Here is a 9,030-nt window from a genome sequence, read left to right on the forward strand (position 1 = left end):
TGTTGACTTCACACGCTGTTATTTCTGAACTATGATGCCTCAAAGTTCATCTCTGACTTCTTGTAACATAATTTTTTTAACCTACAGCTATTTTTTTTACTTTAGGCTGAAAAGTTAACAGCTGGTGCTGTTAACTGCTAACTGCTCTACCCATGTCTGCTGAAGACAAACAAGAATAAAACAAGTTCAAATCAAAGACAAGTTTATTAAATATTTATATTTCAGTCAATAAAATCCAACAGTTACAGACATCTTACAAAATCCATTTGTTTCAATAACTTTACATGTCAAACTTCCTCTGAACCTTCAGCAGCGTTCCAGCTCTGTGTCTCTGTTCACCAGCGTCATGATTGGAGGTGGAGCCTGAATATCCTAACAGGAGAACCTTTTGGACGGCTCTACTTTACATTTACTGATCATCAGAATCAATAAAAACAGAAGGAAAGGAGAGATTCTGTCCAACCTGGAGATCAAACTTACTTCGTTCTGACTTATTTCCCTTAAACAGCACAAAAGCAGAAAATTTGCTTCAGGTGCAGATCAACACAACGAGCTGCTCACTGTTAGATAAATCACATCTGACAATAAATAAACGTCTCATTCATCCATAAATTAATCACCTTCATCGTCACTGAACTCAACTCAGCTCAATATTAAATAAAGAAAAACTGAAGAAATCGTTTTCTGTCAGCTGGACGCCGACCAGCAGCGTCCAGCTGACTCTGAAGAGATGAAACTCTTCCTGCCTGGACTTCACATTGTCGGTGAGCGTTCCCTGATGGAGACCAGAGGTCTAACGAGCCGGCGGGTTGCCGGTTCAGATCCCTGGACCGTCTGCTTCCTGCAGACGGTCCAGGGATCTGATGGGTCAACAACAGTTTGTGGTTTTATTTCCCGCCCCTGTGCTGCCGCCTCATCGACGGTCCAGGCCCTGATGGCCTGGACCGTCTGCTTCCTGCAGACGGTCCAGGCCATCAGGGCTTCTCCTCGTTGAAGTTGCACAGCAGGCTCTTGGCTCCGTTCTGCCAGGAATACAGCGTCTCCATTGGAGTTTTTCCATCCTGCAGAGAAGGAGCAGACCAGACTGAGCTCTACTGGACCTGGACTCAGGCTGGGGTCCAGCAGCGCCGATGGGACTTACGCTGTTCTTGGTGCTGAGGCTGGCGCCGTACATCATCAGCAGCCTGATCATCTTGAATCGATTTATCCTCACAGCATCGTGCATTGGAGTGTCTCCGTCCTGCAGACACAAAAACAACCAGAAACGTCAAATACACTGAAAAACACAAAACCCTACCCGGTAGTTCATTTCTAGTTTCTGCTCAAAATAAGTTGGTTCACTTGAAATAAGACAGAACTAACTTACAAGGAACTGTTCAGCAAGACATACAAGTTAAGTCAATAATTCGTTAATATTCATGGAAAACTGCAAGTTCCACTGCCAGATTGTTTCACTGATATCATGACATTCTTTACATATTACAGGTGAAATAATCTGACAGTGGAACTTGGAGTTTTTCACCAACATTATGAAATTATTGACTTAAATCATTTTCTTGCTGAAAAGTTATTTGTAAGTTAGTTTTGTCTTATTTCAGGTGTACTGAGATATTTACACTAAAAACTAGACAAATCTACTTGGTAAGGTTTTTGTATTTTTGCAGTGCATTTGAGAAATGAGAGGCGACCTGCAGGTTTATGGATCTAACAGTCAGATGAGACGTTGAGTGTCTGAATGCTCACTCTGTCTCTGGCGTTGGCGTCGGCTCCACAGTGGATCAGATGCTCGGCGCACTCGCAGTGTCCGGTCCTCACAGCGACGTGAAGAGGCGTGCTCTGCAGCTGAGCGCATCAGGAGGAGGAAACATCATCTCTACACATCTGCACATGCAGTCCCGTGTGTCGCCGCCAGGGAGAGCCAAACTCACCTTGTCTCTGCTGGTGAACTTGGCTCCCTGGTGGAGCAGGAGCTGCAGCGCTGGCAGGCTGCCCCCCCTGCAGGCCCAGTGGACGGCTGTGGCCTCCAGCTGCAACACAAACACACACCTCACTGTCAGGCTGAGTGTGTAAGGAGGTGTGTGAGGCAGAAGGAGGGAGAGTAGGACCTTGTCTTTCTGCTCTATGGCAGCGCCGGCCTCCAGAAGTCTTCTCATCACCTCCACATGTCCTTTGAAGGAAGCTTTGTGCAGAGCAGTTCTCTGAAACTGGAAAATAAAAAGCATTTTATTCATAAACTCCATAAATTAGAGACGTTTCCATGGTTTTTAACAGTTCCTCTCTCACGTTATCGGCTGCGTTTGGGTTTCCTCCGTCGGCCAGGTACTTCTCCACCACAGGAAGTTTGTTCTCCATAACCGCCGTGAGGAACAGCTGCTCATCCACCGTTTCTGGCTGGAAAACACACGAAGCGCCACAGAGTTTAAACTAAAGCAACGCTTTGCTGCTGTAACCAGTCCAGAACCGTCCATCCTGCAGGACCAACTGGTCCAACTGGAACCTGTTCTGGTTCAGGTGAAAACAGCCTGATGATGTCCTACCACTGTCTCTGGTTCCGGTTCAGTTTTCTTGAACACAGAAGACTTCCTCTCCTTCCTCCTCTTCCTCAGCTGCAGGATGTTGAACAGGTCGTCCACCGTCTCCAGCTTCAGCCTCCCACTTCTGTCCGTCTGACGGAGCAGGGACAAAGAAAAGTTTTAAAAGGCCTAAAAACCAGGAAGGGCCCTGCAGGCTTCAGAGAGCACCCTGTGAACATTGACAATGTTCCCTTACATTCATTCAGAGCAAACTGGGAAAAACACCTGGAAGATGCCCAGTAAACACTAGAAGACACTGAAAACATCTGGAGTAGAAATTCATACTAGAACTACACATTACATTCAGTGAAGTTCTAAGAAAGTACCCAGCAGGTCCAGAGAAAACCTCAGTTACATTCTGTATCCCAGGAAGGCAAAGCGTTTATGAGGACCTGTTTTACCTTTGACTATGAAAAATAAACTCCAAGGGTTTTTTTTCTAAATAACCCAAATTACTGCTGTTACTTTTTGATTGTGTAGCTTAACAAATGGCACCCTTTAACATTTTAACCTTTTCATAAAGGATGGGTTGTCATGTGTGTTGCTGCCTTTTGTTTATAAATATTATATATGTTTTATATTGTGTTTTAAATCAATATTCAGCTGCAAATATCTTCTAAAAATGATGGGTTTAGCTTTTGGCCTGGCAAATATTCCACTAAGCAGGTAATTGATAAATCAAAGCTGTTATGCACCCGAGTTCCTCCAGGGGGCAGCACAGACAGGTGAAACTGCGCGGTAAGCCTGGAAATCAAAGCGGAGTTTCAACTTTGTCCCAGTTTAAGTTCAAGGAAGGAATGAAGAGCAAAGAAGAACCTTGGTGCACAAAATGAACATGTGGAAGTTGAGTAATGTTATATTTAATATCAGCTTTTAATATCACCAAAGTTTCTCTACTAACATTTTAGTGTGCGACGATACCTCCAGGTTAAAAGATGTGAAACGTTAAAGATTTTTTTAAACCTCCTTATCATAACAGAAGTTTTTCTTTAGAACCAGGAATGTGATGGAAACGAGTGTTTAGTAGTGAGTAAAGAAGCTTGGTTCTGGTTCTGGTTCTGGTTCTGGATCCAGCAGAGCAGACTCACGTTCAGAGCCACCACGCTGACCTCCTCCTCCGAAGCTCCGCCTCCCCCCGGCAGCTCCTGGAGCGACCGACGGTCATCCCGCTTCGCCGCCTCGTACTCGCCCCCCGGGAAGTCGTTGGGCTCTCTGACCTCTGACCTCTTACCGGTGACCTGGAGCGATGAGTCACAACGTTTAAACACACAAACCTTATGGTGTCTAAAATACTGTCACTTTTAGTACTTTTCAGCAATATGTGTTAAAATATTTATGCTAAATTACTGCATCTTCTACTAGTTTGTCCAAAAGTTAAATAAAAATATTTATTTTAGGGTCTGAAGTAGTAAAACAAAACCATCATCTATGCTGAAGATGCAACCATAACTGATGTTTAATTGCATATTTAAATTTTAATAAATTCATTTACACGCCTCTAATCCAGCACACCATCATTCCCAGTCAATGGAGCAGAACCTACCAGTTCTTCCACACTCAGCAGTCCCATCCTGAAGAAGCTCGGAGGTTCTTGGACAGATTTGGGTCCTCAGTGTCCCTCTGTGTCCCTCTGGTGTCCCTCTGTGTCCCTCTGGTGTCCCTCTGTGTCCCTCTGGTGTCCCTCTGTGTCCCTCTGTGTCCCTCTGGTGTCCCTCTGTGTCCCTCTGGTGTCCCTCTGTGTCTGTCCCTCTGCAGCCGGCGGCTCTTTTATATGAGGCAGGAAAACGTCCAGTCGGGTCGTGTTACCGGCCTCATGCTGCTGCGCCGTGTCCGGCCCCCAGTCCTCCCAGTTTGGACATCAGTGTGTCAGCATGCAAAGATGGAGGACAGGACAGAGGTGTCACTCTGCTGACATGTCAAGTGAAAACTCTTTCTGCATATTTTATTTCATCTGAGAACCTGAAAATGTTTAAAAGAAAAACTTTTCATTTCATCTTCACTTGTAAATGTCAAATTTAATTTAAGTTTAAGTTATAAGAAACATGTATTTATCTTATTGTATTATTTTGACCTTTGATTTGGGTTTTTAGCTAATTTTGCACATAAACATTTTAATTTGGACTGTATTTTATTTTATTTTATTTTACTCTGTTGGGGTTTATAGTTCACTTTTCAGAGAAATTTGACTTTATTTTAATACACCATTTAAATTTTAATTGTTGGCAAAGTTACAAGAAAAGTAACTTATACATTTTTTGTAAAAATGTTTAAGGAATGTATATAATTTTATATTAGTTGTAGTAGTAGTATTTATTTTTTTACCAAATGAGTAAATTTTTGCTTGAAGTTGAGATTCAAGAGTAAATTATTATATTTTTATTCACTATGAAGCACAAAGCCTGTGTAACTATGGTGAGTCAAATTAAGTTTATTTGTGTCACATTTCAGCAACTAAACAGTTCAAAGTGTTTTACATCATAAGAACAAAATACAGTCACCAGTTATAAAACAAGCAATAAACATTATTGATCAATGTTCCAGTGATTATCAACAGGTGGATTTTTACCCTCATTTCCTGAAGTAAACTCAGAGTTTCAGCTGTTTAAATTTATACAATTTATTTGATGTTAAATTAATTTGGATGTGGGAATTTGAATCAGAGTGTGCCCTCTTGTCTTCTTTCCATCTCTGTTAGTACAGTATAATTCTGTCCATCACCTGTGATGTGAATCACTATTAATAGAAATCCTTTTTGTGTTGTATCCATGTAAAAAATTATCTAATCAAAGTTATATAAATAAAAATGTGTCCATTCCCAGTTAACATTAGTCTGTGAAACAGAAGCTGCTTTATGACGAAGATCTAAATGAGGAAAATCAGATCAGGAAAAGTAAAACATTTGCTTCTGAACAAGCTGCTAATTAAAACCAGGACAACTCAGCATCACTGTATAAAATTTATAGACTGAAACTCAGAGCCAAACTATCTTTTAAATGTGGTTGTAAACAGACGTGCAGCCATGTTTAGAGGAGGCTCATGTTTTTAACTCAGATGTGAAACAGAGAGATCTGTTTCCCCGTCATTAATCCCACCATGCTGAGCATGCAGGGAAAATGCAGTGATGTCACTGTGAGGAGACAGGTCGATGATGCTGGAGCAATAAATAGCGTCACTTCCAAACGTCTCCTTAGAGCCGGTCGCTGCTGGTGCCATCGGGTCGTCCGTCAGCGGGGCGGTCACCTTCTGGCCAGCTGGTCAAACTTCACGTTTCACATCAAACAGGGACACATGAGGCTCTCTGGATGAGCTCATCGCTCACCAATCACAGGCCAGATGGATCAATGTCAGGAATGATGGGAGGTCCAGTCTCTGATGATCATTTAATGGTTTAAAACCAGCCAGTTAAAGAATGACCAGAGACAAGATTAAACCTCTGAGTCAAGTTGATCTTCAAAAATGGGAAACTGTCACTGCTCAGGAATCCACTAAACCTCCTCCTTAATTCAGCTGCTGCAGGATTACAGAACCACCTGAATGGATCTGATCCACTGACTCAGGTTACAACAGGAATGAAGATCAGCTACCAGAACTACGCAGATGATACTCAGCTCTACATTACAATGTCACCAGGTGACCTTTGACCCCATCCAACCACTGGACCGGTGCTGGGAACAGATCAATGTGTGGATGTGCCAAAACTTTCTGAACAGAAACAAAACTGAATGAAGTTAACTTTGGACCTAAAGAGGATCGATCTAGAGCTATAGAACTAGAGTCAACACGCAGCTCTATTACAGCTGGAAACTAGAGATCAGGCTGACCTCTGACCTGGACCTTTAGAGCCACATAAAGGCAGTTACAAAGTCGGCCTTCTGTCACCTGAAGAATCTCCAGGATCAGAGGACTAAAGTCTCAGCATCAGGGAAACTCATCCATGCGTTCATCTTTAGTTGCATCGATTGCTGCAGCAGCATCTTCACAGGTCTGACAAAAAAAAAATCCTCCAGCTGCAGCTGATCCAGAAGCTGCTGGAGTTCTGACTAAAACCAGGAAGATGGAGCACATCACCCAGTTCTACCGTCCTTCACTGAGAGAATAAGATACTGTTGGCATTTTATAAATCACTGAATAGCTTAACGATCTGCTGTTGTTGGATCAACCTTCCAGACCCCTCAGGTTCTGGTTCTGGTGGAACAGGGTGAGGAGAGCAAAAACGTCCACATCAGGAGGTGGCCGCACTGGTTCTGGATTCTCTGCATCCAGAACCAGAACCAAACATGGAGAAGCAGCATTCAGTTTCTATGCACCACAAATCTGGAACAAACTTCCAGAAAACTGTAAAACAGCCGAAACACTGAGGTCCTTTAAATCCAGACTGAACACCACCAGGTTAAAGTTGCTTTTGAACCCTAATAAATGAAACATTGACCAACATGCTGATGTGTAATGATGATTTGGCTCTTGAGAAAATGTAATGTCTGTTATTGGTTTCATAGTTATTGGAAGGATTTTGAAATGACTCCTTTTCCAGACACCAAAATACATGAACTTAAAAGCTGGCTGAGTGTTTCTGTTTGTTTAAAGAAGCAGTTCAGACCCAAATGGAAGCAGAAAACCCTGAAAAATGTGAGTTTCGCTTCATGTGCCTCCTTTAGTGCTGTCTGGTCTGTGCAGAAGCTCCTCTCCCTGCAAACAGCCGTGAGAATCAACAACAACAAGCCAGTTATTTCCGTGTGTGATGAAGTGTGTGATGTTCTGCTGACAGCGCCACAGCTTCATCAGCTTTTATCACCATTTCAGATAAAGAAGACAAAACAGAAACGAGCCGCCACTCCTTCCTCATATCCTCCTGGGATGTCTGTCGTCAGCCCAGCAGCGTCTTCACACATTGTCTGTTTGTCAGAGCTGCTCGGTCAGCTGCGTCCCGGTAGCCGGGTCAGGCGATAAACCCTGAGGGATGTATCATTGGATTCTGTAATTATAAATAGGCCCCTGCAGAATCGCTCCCTGGAAATAAATCTAGTTTACTCTATTATTAGCAGCATAAATCCTCCACTCACCCAGAATCCCCGTTTGGCAGAAGAGGAAGGAGCTCCATGCCGGATCGGATGGAGGGTCTCAGAGCTGTTTATGAGGGTGAAGATAATCCTTCACTAAGAGACACCGTCCGATCGTAACTCACAGCATCAAAAAGCCTCCACCACGTGTCTGAAGGAGCTCTGACAGCGAGGAAGGTTCACATCCTCACTTCACCTCCTGCAGCCTCTGATTTAACACAAAAAATAAACTTTACTCTACATCTGGAATAAAGTCTGTTTGTTCCTGTTGTAGATCTGCTGCTTCATGTTCCTGATGTTTAACTCAACACATTAGACTGCAAAGAGTTCATAGTCGACTCAAGGACTGGAAAGTGTGGAGGAAATCACAGTTTGATTTAAATGATGAATCCCCACCCAAATTAACCAGACTTCCTAGACAAATGGACTGGAGTTGGGTTACAGCACTTTGTATTGCCTTGTTGCTGAAAATGTGCTGTATAAATAAAATTACCTTAACAGCAGACTGAACAGAGCTGCTGGAAATGCATCTTAAAAAGCAAACTACAAACCTCCGTCTGGGTTCGGCTGAACTGTACTCCGAGGTTCAAATGCATATGTGAACAGAAGTGGACCAGAGACCGCTCCAAAAGCAGGAAGTGGACTACAATCCAAGGCATTCTGGGTAAATGCAACCAAAACAAATGCGCTAGCCTAGCATTGCAGGGAGAAATGGCTTGAAATCCTACAATCTAAAATCCGACGCCTCCATTTTTGTTTCCATCTGGTGAAGGAAGTTGCTCTCAGTGTCTTCAGAGGTTTTTGTGTCGTTTCTTTCAGTGGTTCTTGGTGCAGCGCCCCCACAGGCCAGGAGGGGAACAGGTTGGTTTGACTCAGAGCAGAGAGGAACCAGCAGCTGGAGGTGGAGCAGATGGTAAAACTTTGGCCCTCAATCGAACCGAATCTATAAGGTAGAAAAACAGCCTCAGTGAATCGCAGTTTGATTCCCTGAACAAACCAGACTTTCTGGGCAAACAAGCTCAGGTTGGATTAAAGCGAATTAAAACAGAACTGCTGTGAATCCCGGAGCATTTATATTTTGTTGCTCAGAGTAAATTTAATCAGCTATATGTATTTTCAACATTAAATTCTTTAATATTTGACCCTTAGTTTGCTTTTTTACAGTAAATTTGACTTTAACAAGTTGAACCCTCTATGGCATGACTTTTTGTTTTTTTGGGGAAAAAATATTTTCCTGCATTCTTTGGGAGCTTGTTGGTTCCTAATTACATATCAATCATAAAATCGGACCCTGACATCTCCCGGAACCGGATTTGGGTTTGTTGCCTCAGGGCAACATTGCGCTACAAGGAGTCTAAACCGCCAAGTTTTCTACAGTGATTATGAGAAATGAAATACAA

At 42.9% G+C, this 9,030-nt stretch overlaps 1 protein-coding gene across 3 annotated transcripts; it reads right to left on the minus strand.

Moving 5' to 3' along the window:
• Positions 1-185: 185 nt before the first annotated feature.
• On the minus strand, positions 186-4,505 carry ankrd1a (ankyrin repeat domain 1a (cardiac muscle)). Of its 3 annotated transcripts, none has more exons than XM_016679615.1 (10): positions 4,275-4,505; positions 4,117-4,181; positions 3,662-3,811; positions 2,538-2,666; positions 2,284-2,391; positions 1,929-2,204; positions 1,744-1,842; positions 1,142-1,240; positions 940-1,061; positions 186-825 (listed from the first exon to the last, which is right to left on the minus strand). In XM_016679615.1, exons 2-9 carry the CDS (start codon positions 4,141-4,143, stop codon positions 975-977), a joined length of 975 nt encoding a protein of 324 aa, XP_016535101.1. In that variant the 5' UTR covers positions 4,144-4,181; positions 4,275-4,505; the 3' UTR covers positions 186-825; positions 940-974. The 3 variants fall into 3 exon arrangements, with proteins under 3 accessions (XP_016535101.1, XP_016535103.1, XP_016535102.1); XM_016679617.1 differs by lacking the exon at positions 4,275-4,505 and having other exon boundaries at positions 1,929-2,027; positions 2,106-2,204; positions 4,117-4,239; XM_016679616.1 differs by lacking the exon at positions 4,275-4,505 and having other exon boundaries at positions 1,744-1,836; positions 4,117-4,242.
• Between the last annotated feature and the right edge of the window lie 4,525 nt (positions 4,506-9,030).

Source organism: Poecilia formosa, unplaced genomic scaffold (assembly GCF_000485575.1).
Source record: "Poecilia formosa unplaced genomic scaffold, Poecilia_formosa-5.1.2 Scaffold216, whole genome shotgun sequence".
In the NCBI taxonomy this organism is placed as follows: domain Eukaryota; kingdom Metazoa; phylum Chordata; class Actinopteri; order Cyprinodontiformes; family Poeciliidae; genus Poecilia; species Poecilia formosa.

Bases quoted from the DNA above. Each gene is read 5' to 3' on its own strand.
- ankrd1a (XM_016679615.1), bottom strand. From the start codon at position 4,143: ATGGGACTGCTGAGTGTGGAAGAACTG. The intron at 2,392-2,537 runs GTAGGACATCAT...TGTGTTTTCCAG, and splicing joins AACCGGAACCAGAGACAGTG to CCAGAAACGGTGGATGAGCA. The intron at 1,062-1,141 runs GTAAGTCCCATC...CCTTCTCTGCAG, and splicing joins GCCTCAGCACCAAGAACAGC to GATGGAAAAACTCCAATGGA.